The sequence below is a fragment of the Rhinopithecus bieti genome, unplaced genomic scaffold (assembly GCF_001698545.2).
Source record: "Rhinopithecus bieti isolate Rb0 unplaced genomic scaffold, ASM169854v2 scaffold_12049, whole genome shotgun sequence".
Lineage (NCBI taxonomy): Eukaryota > Metazoa > Chordata > Mammalia > Primates > Cercopithecidae > Rhinopithecus > Rhinopithecus bieti.
The window spans coordinates 1,556,080-1,577,700 of record NW_016807278.1 but is presented as its reverse complement, the minus strand read 5'-3'; the positions used below and the strand labels follow the sequence as shown (position 1 = coordinate 1,577,700).

Sequence of the window (21,621 nt, the reverse complement as noted above, 5' to 3'; positions counted from 1 at the left end):
TTCTTTCCTTTCAGAATGTTAACTGAACACCTACTCTGGTCTCTTTCAGAATGTTAACTGAACACCTACTCTGGTCTCTTTCAGAATGTTAACTGAACACCAACTCTGCTCTCAGCAGGTGCCTCACATATTGCTCTTTTTACTACAAGGCTCACTTGCAGAACTCAGACGTTTCCACCTGGTGTCTCGAGGAATCTTGAATTCAATATGCTCATGTGGACGTCATTACCCCTTTCTCTCATGAAGCCCCTGCTTTCTCCTTTGTTCTCTGTCTTGTTTGGCTCATGGAATCATTAATCCATTGTCCCTTCATTTGCCAAGCTAGAAACGTGGTCATCAGCCTAAACTGCTCCTGTTCCTTTCTCCCTGCATCTGACCATCATCAGCTCCTGACGTTTCTACCTCCAAAGTCTCTTTAATTCACCCTCACCTTGCCAGCTCTATCCTCTCACGCCTGGACTATCACAGTAGCCTCTTCATCACCACCCATGGAGCCCATCCTTTTGGCAGCACGAAGCTCCCCTGCTGAAAACTCTATGACACAGCTCCATTTTAAAACAGCATGTAATGCCCTCTCTGCACTACAATAGTATTTTATTTAACCCTCACAATAACCTCATGGGGAAGATATTATTATTTGTACTTTAAAGTTAGGGAAGTGGTGGCTTAGGGAGGCTGCACGACTTGCTCAGGGACGCACAGTGAGACGTAGAGCTAAGTATAAAGCCAGATCGTTCCAACTTCAGAGCCCCACCCCAGTTGGGGGCTTACTCCTTATTGTAGAAGCACCTCCCACATCCTCCTCTCAAAACACCCTGGGCTGGAGCAAATGAACCCACAATCTCCCTGGGAAGGAAGGGAAGTTCCTTATAGGAAATGCCTTTGAAAACTTTTCTTTGACTTCAAAATCTGTATTTGTAAACTTCTGTTTCATCTTAAGAATCGATGTGAATTTTACATTCTATGCCCAGTTAAGTGTGTTTGTTTTTATGTGAAAATGTTTCTCCTTCAAATTTCTAAGCAAAAAAGACACTGCAGAAAGTCGTGCCCTGTTGGGTTTCAAGGTCCTGGGTGAGCTCCTGAGTACCCTGGGTGGCCTAGCAGTGCCATGTGGAAGGCGTGGGCCTGTGGTATGGCGTCTGAACTCCTGGTCAGGCTTCACCAGGCCTTGGTGGCCTTGCTGGCTTCATCACGAACTCTGTCCCCATGCTCTGACATTCCTCCACGCCAGGTTTCTTCTTGCCAACAAGACCTACAGTAGGTGTCTCCTGGAAGCCCCATGAACTCATGCCTGGGTCTCTGGCCTTGGCCTTCTCTCTGCCCTTCTTCCCCTCCGGCTTACACCCACCATGGCCTACCATCTCCACCTGCAAACTGTGAATTGCCTTCCAAACCTTCTGACATGTCACTTCTCCCAGCAGGCATCCTCACTCATCCTTGCCACCAGCTGCCTGGGAGTCACCTTCTCACCTTAATCACACCCCCCACAGCACTCACGTCACTCCGGGATAGTCACTTATGGATATCTCACTCTACTGACCTCAAGTGCACTGAGGGTTGTATCTCCAGGTCTAGCCTGACAACTCAATGGATATTTATGGACTCAAATTATTTTCATTTTATAGAGAGGAAATGGAAGCTCAGAACAGTCATATGTCTTGCCAAGGGGTCCACTTGAGAGCACCAGGGCAGGATTCAAATCCAGGTCAGTCTGACCGCAGGTACCACACCCGTGACTTCCAGACTTCTGATCAGTGCACATGCCCCCATAAACATGGGGGACTGACATGGATTGCTACCCATTTAATCTTTTGCCAAGAAAGGGTGTTTAAAAACAACAACAAGCAGACAAGCCACTGTCTACTAAACAGCACCATGTCATAACAGCGACAGAGTCAGAAGGACCTAATTTACCCACAATACAGTAGGAAGGACATCATTTGAAGAAGAAAGGATACTCCTTCCCCAGATAGCACAGGTGCTAACCAGGCACAGACACGGGCTGTGGGCTGATGGACGCTTCCTGGTGACTAAGCATTTGGCAGTCGCTGCCCTGTGCTTGTGGAGGATTATTGATCATTATCACCACCAAGGGCAAACAGCATTCCTCAGCGATCCAGGAGAACGGCAAGAGCAGGCACACCTGTGCTTCAGGAGCAGACTACACCGCCCACTTCTTGACCAAGCACTAACAGATGGACACCTTCCTGCTTTCCCTTTCCCGAGACAGTGAGGGCCGGAGGGGAAGCAGAAGAGCCAGTGAGGGTCAGGGGAACCCTAAGATCAGGGCTCTGAAGCCTGAGGATGCCTAGCTGGGATCTTCTCCCTGAGCAGCCGCTAGAGGTAGCTGCTGCCTCTCTCTGTCTGGGACAACCCCTCACTGGGGCCTGGAGAGCTTCTTTCCAGAGCCGCTGCAGAGGGCATCCCATGGGGGCGGTGGATGCTTCCACATAGGGGAAGCCTCCAGTCCCCTACCTTTATTTGCCCATTTCCTCAATTCAGAACCATTGCTGCGATGATCCTTTCCCCTCTCCTAAGAAGCCCATGTTGATGAGATGTGGCAGAACGATGACACAAGCTGAGCCCCTCCCCCTGCCAATCCCAGGGCTTCCAAACTCCACACCAGACTGACGTTAAAACCACGCCACTGCTTCCAGGCGGCCTTCCGTGGTCTTCCCCACCTCCCTGCAGAATTCAGACGTTTTCACCTGGTGTCTCAAGGAAACTTGAATGCAATGTGCTCACATGGACGTCATTACTCGTTTCTCTCATGAAGCCCCTGCTTTCTCCTTTGTTCCCTGTCTTGCTTGGCTCATGGAATCACTAATCCATTGTCTCTTCATTTGCCAAGCTGGGAACCTGGTCATCAGCCTAAACTGCTCCCTTCTCCCAATCCCTTCTTCACTTTCCCTCCTCCCCACCCCCTCCCCTGCCCTGCGGCATGGGCTGTCTGTGTGCCCTTCCTCTAGGCCCTACCCCAAGTCCTGTCCCACCATGCCACACTGTATTACAATCACTTAGGGGCCTATCTGCCTGCCTCTTCAGACAGAGGGTCCCGGGGCCTGTACAGTGCCTGCCACACACTCAACACATTCTTGACGAACCTTCATACCTAGGGGTCTACGTCTATTCATCTTTTGGATCAGAAGATGTCAGCAACTCCTGCAAGTTTGATATTTCACTTGGGTGAATCCCTGGCACCTCCTGCCAATGAAAATTGGACTAGACCATCACTTCTCAAACCCTTCCTCAGTTCGGATCTCCAGGGCTGAGGTACAGGACTGGAGTTTTTAGATACTCCACAAGGGATTTGGTTAGTTAGCTGGATTGACAGACCGCTGACTGCACGCTCTAAGGTACCTTTCTACCTCTGGCATTCTGCGGTTCCAGAACTGGAGTGCTGCTGAACCCATTCCATAGCTAATTAACTGAGACGATGAGCAATCCCGTCCCACCCACAACCCTGCCCGTACCCCAGATGTTCTTCTCTGGAAGCGCCTGAGACCCTCCCCAATCCAGGGGGCAGTCTTGGCAGGTCTTGCCACCACAGCCACTCACCCTCGACAGAGCCCGACTGGCCAGCATCTCAAAGGCTTGCACCACATTGATGTCATTCTTGGCACTGACTTCAAAGTAAGGAATATCTTTCTCTTTACACCAGCCTTGAGCTACTTCCTGGGGTACCTGAATGAGGGGAAGAAATAAGCATGGTTCCTGTATTATCATCATCACCATCACCACCACTGCCACCATCACATCCTCACCATCCCCAGCAGGGCCACCACCACTCCCATTTATTGAGAACCTCCCAAGTGTCTACAACTTTAAGTATAAATGTAGGAGGTGGGAACTGTTAGCTCCATTTCACAGATGAAAAAACGGAGGTCTGGAGAAAAAAAAAACTTGCCCAGAGTTTGTGAGGTTGAGCAGGATTTGAACACAGGCCTGGTGGAATTACAGCCCACTGCACTTTGCTGCCTTCCTAAGGCCTAAACTAAGAGCTTCTTCCACCATTGCCTCCTTTGTCAGTCCCTTCAAAGGGAGCTGCGCATGAGAGACACCAACCAGGAAGGGCTGGAACTGAGGACTTTCTTCTCCAGCCCAGCTAAGGAGGCTCACACTCAGGAGGCCTGTTGCTGGGCAGAGACTCGGGTCTCGGCTGACCCTGCTTCCCCCAGGGTAGGGTCCTAGGAACAATTAATAAGCTCCTACTATGGGCCAAGGCACTGTGTTAAACGTCACTTTATCACGTATGAACTCATCTCATCCTCTCCATAACCTTGTGAGATGGGCATTGTCAGTTCCACTTTATAGACAAAAACACTGAGGCTCAGAGAGGTTCAGCAACTTGCCCCAGATCACACAGCTGAGAGAAGGCAGAGCTTGGATGCGGCCCCAGCTCGGTGCTCCCCCTGACATCTGAGTTGCCCTCTACAGGGCGCTGCATAAGAACCATGCCTCTCCTTTTCTGTCTTCCTCTGGGAGCTCAGGGTCAGGAGCTCAGCTCTTGGCCTGGCATATGCGAGCCACTAGGCACAGGCTGAATGACTACATCTCCACTCAAGTGCAAACGGTGTTCAATTTGTGATGTTGGCCTGGAAATGCTCTGGAAGCCCTCTGGGTTACTTCCAAAGACAATTGGTACGCCGAGTTTGATGTCTGATTATTTGGGGAAGGGGAAATGACCACATATTGAGCATTTGCTGAGCCTGGTACTTTATAATCATCATTTCAATTTATTTAGGGGAGCCAAGGTCTTTCTCATGGAGAAAGGACCATTCCACCCCCTCTCAGAACACAGTGCAGGCCGAGGCAGATCAAACACTGCCCCTGTTTCATTGTCTCTGTGACTCCTGCAGGTCCTGGGAATGTCTGTCTTACTGGGATAAAAAGTCCCAGCTGATCTCAGCTGACCCTTTCCTCTGACTTACCATGACCAGATCTACCCAAGTGCCCGGTTATGACAGACTTTTTAATCTCATTTCTCCCTGCTCTCTGTTTGGTTTCGAATGATTGCATACAGACTCCGAAATATCATTGTGATTATGTTGCAAATTAACATTCTTTTATATCTCCCCTCCTACCCACCCCAACCTCAGAAAGCTGGCCTGGAAAGAAAGCTACCCAGACAGTATTTTCACTTTTCTCTTCCAATCCCAGAGACAGTTCCATGATTTTTAAAATTGTCTCATCTTTTATTTATAAAATGAAAGTTATTTATAATTTAGGCTCTGACTGAAAATAAGCTCAGGGTGTGATAGCTGGGGACTTGGGAAGTATGACAATTCTGCAAGTATTGCTTGCATTAATGTTGCTTTTGGTCAACAATATACTATTGACATTTCACTTTTCTGGTTACAATTTTGCTTGTTCATTGGAAGCCAAACATTTGAGAAAATTAGTCCAACTGGCATCATTTTATTTATGAAGCTTTTCCATCTCATGTGCATTTAAAATAATCGATCATACAAGTGCTAAAATTAGCATGTCAAATACTAATTACTAAACCATTAAACCATCACTAAAAATAACAAAGGATATTTTTCGAAAGCATGATCTTAAGTCTACGGAATCACTAGTAAATCAGAAATTACCCACCTGAGCACAGAGCAAATAATTCGTGCCCCAGTGAATAAATTCCTGGTAGCACAGATGCCAGCAAAGCTGTTCTTTCTCACAAACTATCTTTTTCCCTATTACCTTCTGTAGAAGGAGCAGGGATTTTTTTTTACGCTAAATCAGTAATTTCTTTAAAATTATTCTGGCTATATATGCCTGTTTTTATTGTGGTAAATATACCTAATAAAATTTACTATTTTAAATGAAACACTTTTTTTTGAATTTTGTTTTGTTTTGGAGAGATGGGGGGGGTCTCGCTATGCTGCCCAGGTTGGTCTTGAACTCCTGACCTCAAGCGATTCTCCCACCTCAGCCTCCCATAGTGCTGGGATTACAGATAAAATGTACCTGACTCATTGTAACCATTTTTAAGCATACAGTTCATGGGTATTCAGTACATTCATATTGTATTCACACTGTACATTCCCCACTATTCATCTTCAGAACTTTCTCACCTTCCTAAACTGGCTATATATATATTATAAATATGTGTGTGTATATTTATGCATGTATATGTGTGTATATATGATGTGTGTGTGTGTGTGCGGCTTTTTTTTTTGTTTTTTTTTTTTTGGCAGTGTCTTGCTCTGTCGCCCAGGCTGGAGCGCAGTGGTGTGATCTTAGCTCACTGCAGCCTCTTCCTCCTGTGTTCAAGAGATCCTCCCAGCTCAGCCTCCTGAGTAGCTCAGAATACAGGTGTGCCACCACACTCAGCTAATTAAAAAAAAAATTTTTTTTTTGTAGAGATGGGGTCTCGACATGTTGCCCAGGATGGTCTCGAACTCTGAGCTCAAGCTATCCCCCAACTTTGGTCCTCCAAAGTGTTGGGATTACAGACGTGAGCCACTGGACCAAGTTGCAGTACATTTTTAAATACTCATTTTCTTCTTATTAGATAGGAGAAGCTGCTGTATTTTGCCAGCTGTCCCTTGGAGATAATAATAAGGAGGATCATTTCCTCGTTCCATTATTTCCATTATGGAAATCACATCCTTCCCATTATTACTCAGTCTCAGGAAATCTGTGTTCTGGTCTCCGCCCTGCAGAGGAGGTAATGGAGGCATATGGACCAGGTGGGCGGGTGTGAGCCCGCATATGCGGGACGGGCTCCGAGGAGAAGACGCCCCACAAGAACATACCTCTTGGCTCCTTCTCCATGTCAACACCTGGCCAGGGGAAGGCAGAGCCCTTGCTAGGTTTGTGCAGAGTAAAGACATTTGAAGGCTGGCACTTCCCAGCCTCCCCTCTTGGGGCTTTATAATCCCAGGTCTCAGAATTAAAGTCCTTCCGCTCTCTCCCACCCACCTCCTCCTCTCCACATCCCTGTTCTGATTTCACTATCGCTCAGTGCCTCCTCCCTTCCCCTATCCTAGTCCACCTCCCTACAAACCCCTTCCCTGGGCCTACCTTGTTGGGAGACAGGCTCTCCTCTCCTCCATCCTCTCCTCAGCCCTCCTCCATCTTCTCCAGGGACCTCCCTGTCTGGCTGAACCCTGGCTTTTCCTAGAGTCATGCTTCCCGAGCGCCCCCTCTTGCCCTCCCCACTGGGACTATTTGCAGACTTTACTCATCACAGATGCCAGAGAGGGGGCTGGCTTGCCTGGTGCCTCACTGCCTCTTTCAAACCTTTGTTCTTCCTCTCTCTGGACACCAAAGCTCACCCAACCCCGAGGCTTGGATTGGACCCCCCTCTACTCCCGCAAGTCAACACCTGCCCTCCTCACCTTGCCAGATGCCCCTCATTCACTAAACACTTGCCACCTAGTGAGGCTTCCTAATCCCTCAACACACAGCGGCCACCTCTCATGGTAGCCTCAGAAATCCTTTGCTGCCCACATTCTCTCCATGTCAGCCTCTTCCTCTCAGGACCTCTGTAAAAGAAGAAGCCTGGTCTCCTGTGCCCTGATCTCCTTTCCCTCAACCCCCTCAGGCCCTCCCTCCTGCTGCCCTGCTCCCCAGCCTCTGCCACCCCAGCCCTGGCCCTTCCGCCTTCCCTGGTCCCTCTTCTTTCCTTCATGGTTTATTGGTGCCCTCACAGCTCTGTCCTTCCTCTTCTCTTGGTTGGAAAAGCCCTAGTCCAAAGTTCCTTGCTCCTGGCTTGTACCCTACACAGACCCCACCTCAAACTCATGGTCTCCTCCTTCGGTGGAGTCCTTGGTGTCACCCATCAGATCTTGTCCTTGTCCCTAAGTAGCTCCTCCTCCCACTTCTCCCAAGAGTAACTGGCAAAGCTTCCTCATGGTTCTTAAGCCTCGTATTGGTTTCCTCCCTTTCAACAGAAGATGGCACCTCTTATTTCACTGACTCTTGGTCTTGAACTCCCCCAGCTTCCCTCCTCCCACCCTACAGACATGAAACAAGATGGAAGTTAAAATGAAAGTTTTGGCAGAGGCACAACAACTGGACAGATGTCAGAGATAAAGCAGGTGGAGACAGTCCACCCTGGGTACATATTCCCAAAGGCTCATGACCAAGACTCTCTTGGATGACTCGAAATCCCACAGCATGGATATAAAAGGCTTGAAAATGAGGATTAGGAGGGATTTCCTTGGAGAGAGTTATATTGTGGGTACAACTACCCCTGCTTCTCCCAAGAGGAGGAACAGGTAAGGACTCACCTCTAGCTGAAAGATGGTGTTGAGGAGAGTCGTTAATGTACAACCCCTGGAGTTTGGTAGACATGGTGGACTGGTGTCTGACACATACCTGAGATATCTGAGGCAACAGGCAACAGGGCAGAGAGAGAAGAGGCTGCACCGAGCACCAGCTTACCCTTGTCCCCCAGTGGAGCCAGAATGCATGTGTGTACCTTGTGAAGGATATGTGGATTCAACAAAGAGAGAGAGAGAGAGAGCAAGGGAGAGAGAGAGTGCACAACAGGCTGGGGCCGGCTAAATCCCACTTAGAAACTGCTTGGAGGAAAAGGTGACCCCCATGGGGTGGGGATGCTGAAAGCTAGGGGTTGGGGAGGAGAACGCAAGACACTTGTCATGGGAGGTACAGTGAAATGCTCCCAGTGGAGAATTCCAAAGGACCCACACGAGTGACCCACAGAAGAAAGCGCTTGCAACACCTGTCAGGCCAGAGAGTGCGAGACTGTCTTTTTTTTTTTTTTTTTTTGAGACAAAGTCTCACATTGTTACCCAGGCTGGAGTGCAGTGGTAGGATCTCGGCTCACTGCAACCTCCGCCTCCCTGGTTCAAGCGATTCTCCTGCCTCAGCTTCCCAAGTAGCTGGGATTACAGGCACCCACCACCACGCCCAGCTAATCTTTTGTATTTTTAGTAGAGTCGGGTTTTCACCACGTTGGCCAGTCTGATATTAAACTCCAGACCTCATGATTTGCCCGCCTTGGCCTCCCAAAGTGTTGGGATCACCGGCGTGAGCCACCGTGCTCAGCCAAGACTGTCTTACGATAGTACCAGTCAAATTAGAATTGCCCTGCTCTCCTGACCTCTTCTCCCTCTTCCTGCTTTACTCTTGACAGGGTCTGAAACGGGAATTACTATCCCAGATAAGAGGAGGAAGTGTGGACATCAAGCTTGGCCGTGAGATTCTAAGGACCTATTCCCTTTCTTAGACCACAAGGTTCTCACCCACAGCTGGTCCCAGTGGGGGAAAAAATGGAGACACCTTGCCTTTGAATGAACTTAAGACCTTGCTTATTATCTGAGGCTGGATATTTGTAATTAGAGAATTGACATGGAGTTTACAACCTGAAGTGACCATGGAACAGATGACTCCTAGATCTCTATTTCCAGCACATACTTCTCCTTTGAAATTTCATTCTTATGCATTCCAAAGCCTGCTGGCCATTTCCAACTAGTTGTACAAGCTCCTCAAACTCAGCATGTCCAAACCAAAAATGTTTCTTTCTCTATGAACCAGAGGCTCTCCCTTCTGTAGACGGTAGCTCAGTTGGAAGCACCATCCCTCCCTCCCTTTCTCCATGCATAAACACACTTCATCATGCCAAATGATGCCTCATTTCCATTGCTTTTCTCAATTTGAACCATTGTGAAAATGCAGTTCAGACATGATGATCCAGTTCCCCATTACTTTTCCCTATTTGAAACACTAAAAAGAGAAACTTGGTTTAAACAGCTCTTTTTGGTGGCATCTGGACTTTTGGCCCATGAGCATCTTTTACAAATTCAGTCTGCCATATTCTTTCCTCATTAGTAGGCAAGGATTAAAAGTGCTGTCTTCTCAGTGCCCTGTAATGGTAAACACAAGTGGGGTCACTGTAGTCACAGGGCAGACCAGCTGTTAAGCGGTTAACCCGATGGTCTGGAATATGGTTCAGCTAATAAAAAAATTATTACTTCCCCAGAATACTTGTATACCCAAGAATTTATAACTGCAGACCTCCAACTTGACCCTAGGCAGAAACCCTGTGCTACAGATTAATTCAAATTCCACTGAGACCTGCCTCCTGCCTACATCTGATGCCTTAACTCCTCCGTTTCCTGTCTCTGGACAAAATTGCCTTTAGTTCTCAGTTTATATCATGCTGTTTATTCAGCTCAGAACCCAACTCTTCTAGGAAGCCTGTCCTATATTCTAGGCTTGGGTAGATGCCCCTTTATTGTGGTTCCGTAATGCCCAAGGTATGTCTCTATTATTTCATTTACCATATTGTATCGTAATTATAATTTTATTTTATAATTATCTTTTAAAGTGTCTGTATCTACTACTAGACTGTGAAATTCCTGAAGTAAGGACTATGCCTGATTCAGCTCTGTATGTGTGGGACCTAACACTGTGCTGGGCACACAGTGGATGCTCATATAATATTTGTTGAATGAATAAATGAATGAACAGTACCTTCCGGTCTGCCAGATCGATCTTGTTCCCCAACAACACCATGGGGTAGGACTGCTCCATGGGGACAATCTTGGCTAGGACGTCACCCCGCCAGATATCCAGGGCTTCAAAAGACTCCAGGTCGGTGACATCAAAAGCTAGGATGCAGCCATCGGAGCCTTTGTAGAACGTGGACACCATGGAGCGGAACCGCTCCTGACCGCCAGTGTCCCAGATCTGGAGGGGAAAGCAGCCGCCCCATGGGACTGTGATGAGTGGCTGGAAGGTGGCCCAGCTGGGTTACATCATGTCAAGGCTTCTTGTGCTGGGTAGGGAGCAGCAAGCCCTGGTACAAGTTCATATGGTTCTTTCACACCGAGGCATCTTGCCCCTCCCACACACATACACTCCAACACCTTTGCAGTAACATGTAACATCCTGAGAGTAATTTCACATCCGACCTCTCATTTTTCCTCTGGGTCATCAAGGTGGGAATTGTTATTCCCATCTGACAGATTTGGAAACTTGGACCTTGGGAATGTCTTGCCTAAGATCACCTGCCAAGTTTTCCAGAGAACCTGAGACTAGGCATGGGGACTCTCAACTCCTGGATTAATGCCCTTCCTTCTAGATCAGGCATCAGCTTTTTTTTCTATAAGGAGCAGATAGTAAATATTTTAGGCTTTGCAGGTCATTCTGTCTCTGTATGCCAATTATTACTCAACTCTGCCATTGTAGTGCGTAACATGATAAGTTAACCAATGGGTATGGCTGTGTCCCAGTGCAGTCTTATTTACAAAAATAGGAGGTGGATCAGATTTGGTCCATGAGCTGAAGTTTTCCCATTTCTGCTCTAGACCTTTCTAGCTCTGGTGCACATCGCTACATGAGTGGCTGTCGGGGCGTGGGGCGGATTTTCAGTGTATGTACTTTGAAGAGGGAAAAGGAAGGCTGCTCACCTGTAGCTTCAAAGTTGTGTCACCCAATATGATAATCTTGGAGAGAATGCTGGCCCCCAGCGTGGTCTGGTATTCCTCATAAAACGTCTTGTGCACATATTGGTGAAGGAGGGAGGTCTTTCCCACACTGAGGAAAATTCCAGACACATGTGAACACACACATGCAAACACACGTGCACATGCTTCCATACCATTCTCAGAATCTCCCCAAGCCCCTCTTGCCACTGTCTCTCCCTGAGATTCTGAATTTCAAATTTCTGTGGTCCATGAACCATACTTTGAATAGCAAGGGAGTAGGAAATGGTTTCCAGAAGTAGAAGCCAAGCAGAGTGAGCAGAGTAGTCTGGAGACAGTGGAATATCTTACAGTGATGGTCAGGTTTTTTCTGTGTGTATAGGACGTGGGAGGACAGATAGATGCTAAATGGCTTGCCTAATTCACACAGCTGGTTACTGCAGAGTCACTGCAGATCTAGGACTAGAAACCATCTGTTTACATACAGCTTCTTTCTCCCAACTAAGCTTTTTGGAGGGTGTGATACTGTTGCTGGTGTCACCCTGAATCAGAAAGGGACCTACGGGAGATGGGAACACACCGGGAGTCTCACTGTCCTTGGGTGAGGGGCTGCTTCCCAACTCCCAGAGCTGAGCTTGGCTTACCCAATGGCTCCGACGATTATGAGTTTCAGGTCCACCTTCTTCCGGGGATTCATGGAGGGGCTTCAGAGCCTGTAAGGAAACAGAGGTCATCCACATGCTGGCCAGTGTTCCTTACAGCCATTGTCACTGAGTGTGGCCTCTGCTTTCCCCTTTTCAATGGGCAAGTTCCTGCCCTGGAGACCGGGTGGGGTTCTCTGAAAGAGGCACATAATTCAGCAATCTTCATACATCTTCTCCCTCACTTTCTCTAGGGGCCTCCCCAAAGCTGGAAGGGTGGTGACCCTCCAGAACGGGTAAATCTCTCATCCCTCAGCTCTACCAACCCAGCTCTTGGAGGCAGCTTGGAGTGCCAAGAAGGCAGGACCGGATTGAACACAAGCCTTGCAGACAGCCCAGCTTGGAGCCAGGGATGGAGGGGCGTGCAGGAGGAAGAGATGGGGGTGGGCAGGACAAGGGGTCCATTGTCAGGACTGCCCAGAGGCTCTGGGTGGAAGAGTGCCCCTCCCCCAGTCCGAGATCTTGCTGCAACTGCAGAATCAAAAGGCTCCTCTCTAATGCAGCTGGCAGGGGTGTAATTCATCCATGTTTCTGGAAAGCTATTGGCAGCAAGTGTTGAGAGCCTTAAAAATGTTCCCGCCCTCCACTTCTAGGAATTTGTCCTAAAGAAATTATCTGAAATGTGAGTAAAGACTTGTTCAAGAATGTTCTTCACTGTACTGTTTATAAATATCCAACACGAAAGTAGTGGTTAAACCATAGCACACAATGAACTATTAAGCAGCCATTAAATGGAGTTTTTGAGAATATTACAATAATATGGGAAAACGCTTGTGCCCTAGGATCTAAATAGGATCCTAGGATACCTTAAAATCTAAATTAGAAAACAGAAGATGGTAAACCGTACACAAAATACCACCCCAACACTTAAATGAGTTCCCACTTGTATAGAAAAAGGCCTGGAAAGAAATATATTAAAAATTCCAGCAATTCCACCATAGGATATATAGACAAAGGAAATGAAATCAGTATGTCTACACTCCCGTGTTCACTGCAGCGTTGTTCATAGTAGCCAAGATATGGAATCAACCTAAGTGTCCCTCAATGAAAGAAAATGCGGTACATGTACACAATGGATACTGTTCAGCTTTAAAAAAAACTTACAATTTATGACACCATGGGTGAACCTGGAGGATCTTATGTTAAGTGAAATAACTCAGGCAAAGAGACAAATACCATATGATCTCACTTGTATGTGGAATCTAAAAAAATTGAACTCATAGAAGTAGAGAGTAGAACAGTAGTTACCAGGGGCTGGGCTGGGTGGGCAGTTGGGGAGATGTTGGTCAGAGGATAAAATATTTCAGTTAGCTAGGAGTAAATTCAAGAGATATATTACACAGCATGGTGACTACAGTTAACAACAATGTATTGTATTCTTGAAAATTCCTACTAGAGTTTATATTGTGTCCTCACCACTAAAAGATAAGTATGTGAGATAATGCAGATGTTAATTACCTCAACTTAGCCATTCCACAATGTATGCATATTTCAAAACAACATGTTGGACATGGTAAGTGTGTATGATTTTTATCTGTCAATTAAAAAACGTAGGTTATTAATTCTGGGTGGTAGGAAATTACATCATTTTAATTTTTTTCTCTATGCTTTTTAATACGTTCTTTTTTTTTTTTTTTTTTTTNGATGCACTAAGCTTACTGAGTAAACCTTGATTTGACTCTGCTCAGATGAGGTGTCAAAAGTTGGCCAGCTTGTATTTCCCCTAGTACTTGGAAAAAAGCTGTAAATAGGACATCCTGAGGTGCTGGTTCTGGTTCTCACTTTGCCACTGTGTGACCATGGGCCAGTTACTTCCCCTCTCTGAGTCTGGGCTTTCCAACTGGAGAATAAGCCAGCTAAGCCCCGAAGACTCAAGATGTCTTCTTGGTGAAAAATGCTTTATCTGCTGGAGCTGGACCTCATTGGCCATGAGAGTTGTGCTTGGGACACAAAGTTAAAACGAGAAGCCCCCAGAGATTTAGGATTGTTAGTGTCCCCTTCATGAACCATGTCATGGACTGTATTAGTCTGTTCTCGTGCTATAAAGAACTGCCTAAGACTGGGTAATTTATGAAGGAAAGAGGTTCAGTTGGTTCCGTGTAGCTGGGAAAGCCTCAGGAAACTTACAGTCACGGTGGAAGGGGAAGCAAGCACATCCTTCCTTACATGGCAGCAGGAGAGAAAAGTGTATAGCAAAGTGAGGAAAAGCCCCTTATACAACCATCAGATCTTATGAGAACTCACTCACTATTATAAGAACAGCATGGGGGAACCACTCCCATTATCTAATCACCTCCCACAAGGTCTCTTCCCCAACACATGGGAATTACAATTCAGATTACAATTCAAGATGAGATTTTGGGTGGGGACAAAGCCAAACCATATCATGGACCAAAGGTGATTTGAAGCTCTGCTCAGAGCTGTTTGTCCCAGGAACTGGAGTTGGTGGCACTGGAACTTCTGCTGTAACCCAAGAGTGCTGGGTTGGCATGGTGAGCAATGGGTCTTCTTCATGGTCCATCCATTCATGCTTCAAATGCCTACATGCCTACTGCATGCAAAGTCTTGTACTAGACACTGGGAACAGCACAGAGATGGAGCAAATAGGAACTCACCATAGGGAGTCATCAAGGAAGAAAGGACAGGGGCTGAGTGATGGCACCAGAGAGAAAGTACACAGCACCCCAAGAGAGGCACAGGGAAAGTGCTTGAGAATTCAGCAGAACTAGGTCCTGAAGAAATGAAGCATGTGGTTGGGGAGGGAATGAAATAACCAAAGCCTTGGGAGCAGATGAATGGAGAAAGTGGCCAATTTGCTTCAGGGAAGGATGAGGTGAAAGGTGTAAAGGAAAGGCTGGAGAGAAAGCAAGATTAAGATGGACTGTGAATATCTGACCAAAGATCCTGGCATTGACTCATTCATTCATTCATTCATTCACTCAGCAAACATTTCCTATATTCCAACATGTAGAAGAAGGCAATTCAAGGCTTGAACCTGGGCTGGCATTTTATAACAGATGCTGCTGTCCATGAGGGAAATCAGTCAAAGGAGAAATGGTTCAGAAACCCCTGAAAAAGCATGGCTCTCAAAGTATTTGTTATCATTTTGGAAGGGGCCTAGGAGCAAAGGGAAGCTGTTTCCTAAAGACTGATACAACATGCTAACTTAGCTTTAAAAAGCAACACAATGCCTTAGAAAGAAAGTCAGAACCAAAGGCAGGCAGGAAAAAGCGGGAGAAGAGGTAGCACTGGCTGAGCCCCTGCAGTGGGCTGTGCTAAGTATTCTACCGAGGGCAGGCCATCTTCACCATCACCCTCTGAGACAAGTACAACCAAGCTCCAAGAAGCTGAGTAATCACAACTCACCCAAGCCTGCAGAGGGGGTAAGTGGAAGAGCTAGTATTTGAATCAAAGCCTGAGAAGGCAGGGTGCGGTGGCTCAAGCCTGTAATCCCAGCACTTTGGGAGGCCGAGGTGGGCGGATCACAAGGTCAGGAGTTCGAGACCAGCCTGGCCAACATGGTGAAACCGCATCTCTATTAAAACTACAAAAAAAAAAAAAAAAAAAATAGCTGGGCTTGTTGGCACACACCTGTAATCCCAGCTACTTAGGAGGCTGAGGCAGGAGAATCCTTTGAACCCGGGAGGCAGAGGTTGTAGTGAGCCGAGATCACGCTACTGCACTCCAGCTTGGGTGACAGAGCGAGACTCCGTTTCAAATAAACAAACAAACAAAAAATGCTAAGAAGACTTTCCTGTGTCATGCCTCCTAATCATCAGAGTTTGAACCCATAGAATCTGTGTGCACAGGAATCTAGGGCATTGGGCTCAGATTTGGTGAATTTCAACAAAACCCTAGGAGAGTTGGAGAAGACAGAGAAAGGCTGCCAAAGTGGCAGAGAGGTACAGTGGGGGTAGAGAGAACTGGAGTTGCCCAACAGGAGCTATATGTAAGGACTGACCACAGGGTCAGAGACACAGCATGCTAGGCAGAGGGCAATGCTTTCACACGCTGTCACAGGACCATGCAGCAGTGCTGGAGTACATCTCATGTTACAAGCTAACATTTGTTTGGTGGGCACTGTGCTGAGGGCTTTGTGAATACACAAATACACAATAGCATTGTGAGGGTTAAACAAATTATACATTATTATAATACACTGAACACATAGAATACAATATTCATAGAATATTGTTATACATTTACTGGCACAAATTAAGGACTCAAGAAACGTTAGCTATTTTATTGCACGCGAAGATAGCCTGTGAGATTGATACTATTATTATCTCTGTTTTACCACTGAAGAAACGGATGCTTAGAGTGGTTAAGCAGTTCAGCCCTAAAGATAGGAAGCCTGTATGTGTCAGAGTGGGGTTTGAAGCTGGGATTGGAGTCCAGGCCTAACCCGAGAGCCGGCTCTCTTAACTACTGGGTTCTACTGTCTGTAAAACTAGAATGAGACTTACATGCCCTGCTCCATAGTGCCCCTGTTAGAGAGCTAGGGGCTGGATGGGTGAGGGTTTGATGCAGGGAGGCCAGCGGCATGCTTAGGAAGGGAAAGCTGGGGCAGGACAAGGAAGGTAGAAGGTATATGTGAGACATATAACAGTAGGTCGCTATGCACAATGTGTAAAGCACTCATAGATAATAAAAGGCAACACACCTATCAAAAATGGGCAAAGAACATGAACAAGTTACCAGTTGAAATCTTATAAAGAATTAGTAAGCTTTGAAAACACACTCAACCTTACTATCAAGGAAATTGACATTTCAAAATACCATTTATTTTCACCCAGTAGAGTGGCAAAAATTTAAAAAGATTGATGACAATGTTTGGGGTTTGCAAGTGTGTTGGGGAAACAGTCTTGCATATTGTTGGTAGAGTATGAATTAGCATGGTCTTTTTGGAAGGCAATTGGACAATATCAAAACTTAATATGCACACAGCCTAGGTTCTCATTCTAGGAATCTGTCCTACAGTAATGCTCACACATATGCTCAAACACATATTTGTACAAAGGTGATTGCTAAAGCATTGTTGTAATCTAACTGTCCATCAGTATGAGACTCTCTACATAAAGTCTGATCCATTAATACTCTGGAACAATTGGCAGTTTTATTTTTTATTTATTTATCTATCTATTTAGAGACAGGGCCTCATTCTTTTGCCCAGGCTGGAGTGCAGTGGCGTGATCATAGCTCCCTGCCACCTCAAATTTGTGGGCTAAAGTGATCCTCTCGCCTCAGCCTCCCAAGTAGCTGGGACTACAGGTGTATGCCACCATGACCAGCTAATTTTTTATTTTTCATTTTTTGTAGAGATGGAATCATGCTTTGTAGCCCCAGTTGGTATCAAACTCCTGGCTTCAAGTGATCATCCCACCTCGGCCTCTCAAAATGTTGGCATTACAGGTGTAAGCCACCACGCCTGGCCAAGGGCAGTTTTAAAAAGTGGGAAGCTATACATGAGGCCTTTAAGTAAGAAAAAAGAAAATCACTGAATGTTTTATATGGTATGATACAGAAAGCTAAGGGGAGATATACATTCAATGATTCATAAGAGAGATGGGAAAGGTAGATTAGAGGCTGAGATTTATCGTTTTATGTTATATATGTTTTGCTTTAAAATTTGTTACACAAGCCTAAGTTGTTTTGGTAATTTAAGACTATCAAATAATCACTTAACATTTCTTTAAAAAGACGTGTGGATGGCAGGCCAAAGTAATTTGAGTGTGATTTCAGATAGGACAAATTCCTTCTGTGGGCAAGAGAGTGAGGCCGTCTGGTGCCATGGAGTGATCGTGACTTCAGGACTCAGAATTCTCATCCCGGCTCCACACATTTGTGACCCTGGGTGGGTTACTGAACTTTGGGGCATTTGTTCCCTCATGGGTAAAATGGACATCACTCATGGCTGTGGCTTCCTCTGCAGGTGACATGTGTCATGATCTTATAGCACAGCAGGGTCCCCAAGTTGGGAAGGATCCAGATAATTGTTTACCAACTGGGAGAGGGGGTGAGTCTAGAGGCCAGGGCCCTGGTTGGTCATGCTTGCCACTTCCTATGGTGTAAGCACTTACACCATGGCTGACTTCAAGCCACCAGCATGGAGCCTGCTCCAGTACACTCCTGCAAGGACCTCAAAGGTCATTGATGCCAAGCACCACCCTGTGCTTGAGTCATCTCTTCCACATCCACAAAAGGTAGAGCCAGACCTGCCCCATGGAACTGCCTCCCGCTCCTAGGAGTATTTCTCCTGAGGGCCACACAAAAAGTGCTCAAGATCCTTGTAAGTTACCTCGGCCTTAACTTTGGACTCTTGCATCCCACCTCCTCTCTGCTTCTTTCCCCTGGGTGCTCACTCAGGGTGTGCTGCCACTGCAGGTTCCCCTACCCCATCCCAGAAGAGTAGGAGTTTGCTGAGGCTGCTATTTTATAAGAGCCTAGTCCTTGGGCCCAGTGTCACTAGGAGCAACGAGAGAGTGACTCGGACCAGGTCTGTGGGAAGTGGGGGTGGCTTGTGGGGTGACACAGGCTGGCTCGCCCAGGAGGCACATGCGGATCTCATACAGTGGTTGGAGTCCCTTTTCGTGTCATCTCTGCTGGGCTTTGGCAGTAGCTGTCTTTTTAAGCCTCATCCCACCCACTCAGCTGACTCAGATGCTTCAAACCAGGGAATCCTCCTAGAGGCCAGGCTGAGTCATCCTCTACAGTTAAGTAACAGTGAAAAGCAGGATTGAAATGCAAGACTCTGCCTTCTGCCAGCCCTGGTCCACACAGAGCAGAACTTGCAGTGACTCACTCCCCACTGGAGGTCCCTAACTCTTTCCCCTTCTGCCTAGCAGCACTTCCAAGCCTGGAGTCCTGGTCCTGCCCATTTGCCAAAGCTACAGGGTAGCTCAGCCCCTGTGGAGTGAGAAGGACTGAGTTGTTGCCAAGCCCCTGGGCCTGGGACCAGCCCTCCAAAAACATTGGAACCCCCTTCGCTCTCACTTCTCACTTCCTTTCTCTCCTTACCCCGCTGACTCCAACCTGAAACCAGGCACAATCTTCTGTCCCATGTGTGTTGGGAGGGGTATCACTTCTGCTGACAGGAGACTAGTGAGCAGGGGCAGGTGAGGATTCTGAAGCAGACAGAGTCTCCTGCCCCCATCATACTATCTTACCAGGCTCTTGTCCACTTTCAGCACCTTCCCTTCCGATCCCATACTTTGGAAAAGGACAAATATATCCACCCTAAAAAATAATGGGACCTACAGTCGTGGAAGCAAAGTTTGTCTGTGAAAAGAGGCTATGCAGAGAGCACAAGGCTTTGTTACCTCCCAGTAATGCTCACAATTCCGCCTCACCCACCTCAACCCTAGCAGGTCTAGACCTGCTCCCTCTGGGAAGTGTACCTACAGCCTTGGTTTCAGGAGGCTCAGTGCTCTTGTCCTTTAGGTTATTTGTGGGTCTTGTCTCCTCGCGTAGACTGTCCATTCCTGGAGGGCAGGGCTGTGCCTCACACCTCTCTGTATCCTACTAAAGAGCCTGACCAGTGCTGGGATTCTAGAGGTTTCCATGAACAACCACCCATCCACTCATCCATCCCTCTGTTCATTTGTCCGGCACAGGCAGTGTGTGCTTACTAAGCCCCAGCACTGTGTAGGTCTAAAGATATAGACAAGTTACTATCTCCATGGGAACTTTTTGGTGGGACATTGATCTGTAAGCCCAAAGAAATTATTTGTATTAATACATAATACCTAGCAATTATAGAGCACTTGCAGTCGACAAAATGCCACTGAAGCCCAGTGGATTCCTGGGTCAAGAACAACTAGTTGGTGGTAAACTGGGTATAGAACCCAGATCCGTCCGACCCTATTCATTGGCTCCCCTGGCATTGCAGCACTGGGCAAGGAGAAATATTTATGATTTAGAACAGGAGCGACAATTTCCTACTCCAGGGGCCAAGCTTCCCCTGATGAGACCCTGGCCAACACAGTTGCGTCCCAGAAGGCACTCTGTCAATGTCACAAGGGGACTCTGGGTGCCAGCAGGGTTTTGCTTTCAACCAGGGCTCTCGTTTCTGGCAGGTCCTGCAGGTTTGAGGCAGCAGCGCTGCCCTCTTCTGATGGGGCCAGCAGCTGCGTCCTGGGACTGATGGCCTCTGTGGGTCCCCGAGCTGGGCCCCAGCTCTTCGCACAGGCAGGGAAGTCCTTTCTTGCTGCCACACCCTGGGAGCTTCCTCAGGGTGGGATCTTTGGGCTGGATCTAAACTCTGAAGCTGCCAGATTGGAAATCTCATCCTTGCATTCCCTGCCTCCACTCCTCCACCCAAACACCCAAATAACTCCCAGGGCTGCGGGGGCAGACAGAAGCACTGAGACAAACTCCCGGGGCACTTACAGCTGTGGCTGCGCAGCACTCGGCCTTCGCTCTGAGGGTGGGTGGGAGTCCTCGCTCAGTCTCCTGGTCTCTTCTTACAGCGATGGTCTCAGCAGGGCCAAGCAAAAGGCTTTGGGACAAAGACGGGCCAAAAAAAAGTCTGTTGAAGCCACGCCACTTCCCTCTGAGTTTTCCTCCTCTCCCTCTCGTGCACAGACTTGGGAAAGTTGCAAAAGAGGCTGGGCCGGGTGACCTCAGCTGTGTGGGTGGAGGGGGTGGAGTGGAATGGAAAGGCTGACTGGATTTGGGCCCTTGAAGAATTTCATTTATAGGAACCCTGGCCCATGGTGATGGGAGCTGTGGGTCAGGGGCCTGCAGGGTAACATGCCCCATTTGTGGGCTCTATAAACAGCCTCTGGTTGGCTTTAGAAACTTCTGCTTCTGCTGCTGGAAGCCACCCAGTAAAGGGGCCCTTTTGTTTTCGTTGAGGTTTTAGATACACATGGGTAGAAGATTCAGTCCTACCATCAGCCTGGTAGGAAGAGGTTCTGGTCCTCATGCTTTGCCCTTACCCCAGTACCTGTACACACACACACACACACACACACACACACACACACTCCTCCCCTACGCCAACACACACAGCACACACACAGATAAAACACATACATGCCACACACCACACACACTACCCACACACACCCCACACATGCACACCACACAAACAACACCCACACATACCACGCATAATATACACACAATATACACACCACACACACATACACACTACATACACAAACACCACACATCACACACATCACACAAACACACCATACACACACGCCACACACACACCCCACACATGCACACCACACACAAACACCACACTTCACACAACACCCACATACACACCAAGCACAAACTCACAGATAGCATATCACACACAACATCACACAACAAACACATAAACACCACACACACAATACCACACAACAACACACACACATACAACACACCACACATACACACCATAACAAAATCATGCATCTACAATACACACAAAACACAAACAGCTACCACACACAGCATATCATAACATACCACCGTACAGAAACCACCACACACAAACACCATAATAAATCAACACCAACACA

At 47.3% G+C, this 21,621-nt stretch overlaps 1 protein-coding gene across 2 annotated transcripts in view; it reads right to left on the bottom strand.

Moving 5' to 3' along the window:
• The window catches only part of RAB7B (RAB7B, member RAS oncogene family), a 25,545-nt gene extending 4,842 nt beyond the window's left edge, over nt 1-20,703 (bottom strand). For both annotated transcript variants that reach the window (XR_001887142.1, XM_017880929.1), the window contains exons 1-5: nt 20,489-20,703; nt 12,044-12,112; nt 11,385-11,511; nt 10,447-10,662; nt 3,559-3,684 (exon numbers count right to left, since the gene is read on the bottom strand). Coding sequence is in view for 1 of the 2 variants with exons in the window: in XM_017880929.1 (XP_017736418.1) it covers nt 3,559-3,684; nt 10,447-10,662; nt 11,385-11,511; nt 12,044-12,096 (522 nt within the window). In the remaining variant the exon portion in view is untranslated. The remainder of the gene's footprint in view (nt 1-3,558; nt 3,685-10,446; nt 10,663-11,384; nt 11,512-12,043; nt 12,113-20,488) is intronic.
• Nucleotides 20,704-21,621: the final 918 nt, after the last annotated feature.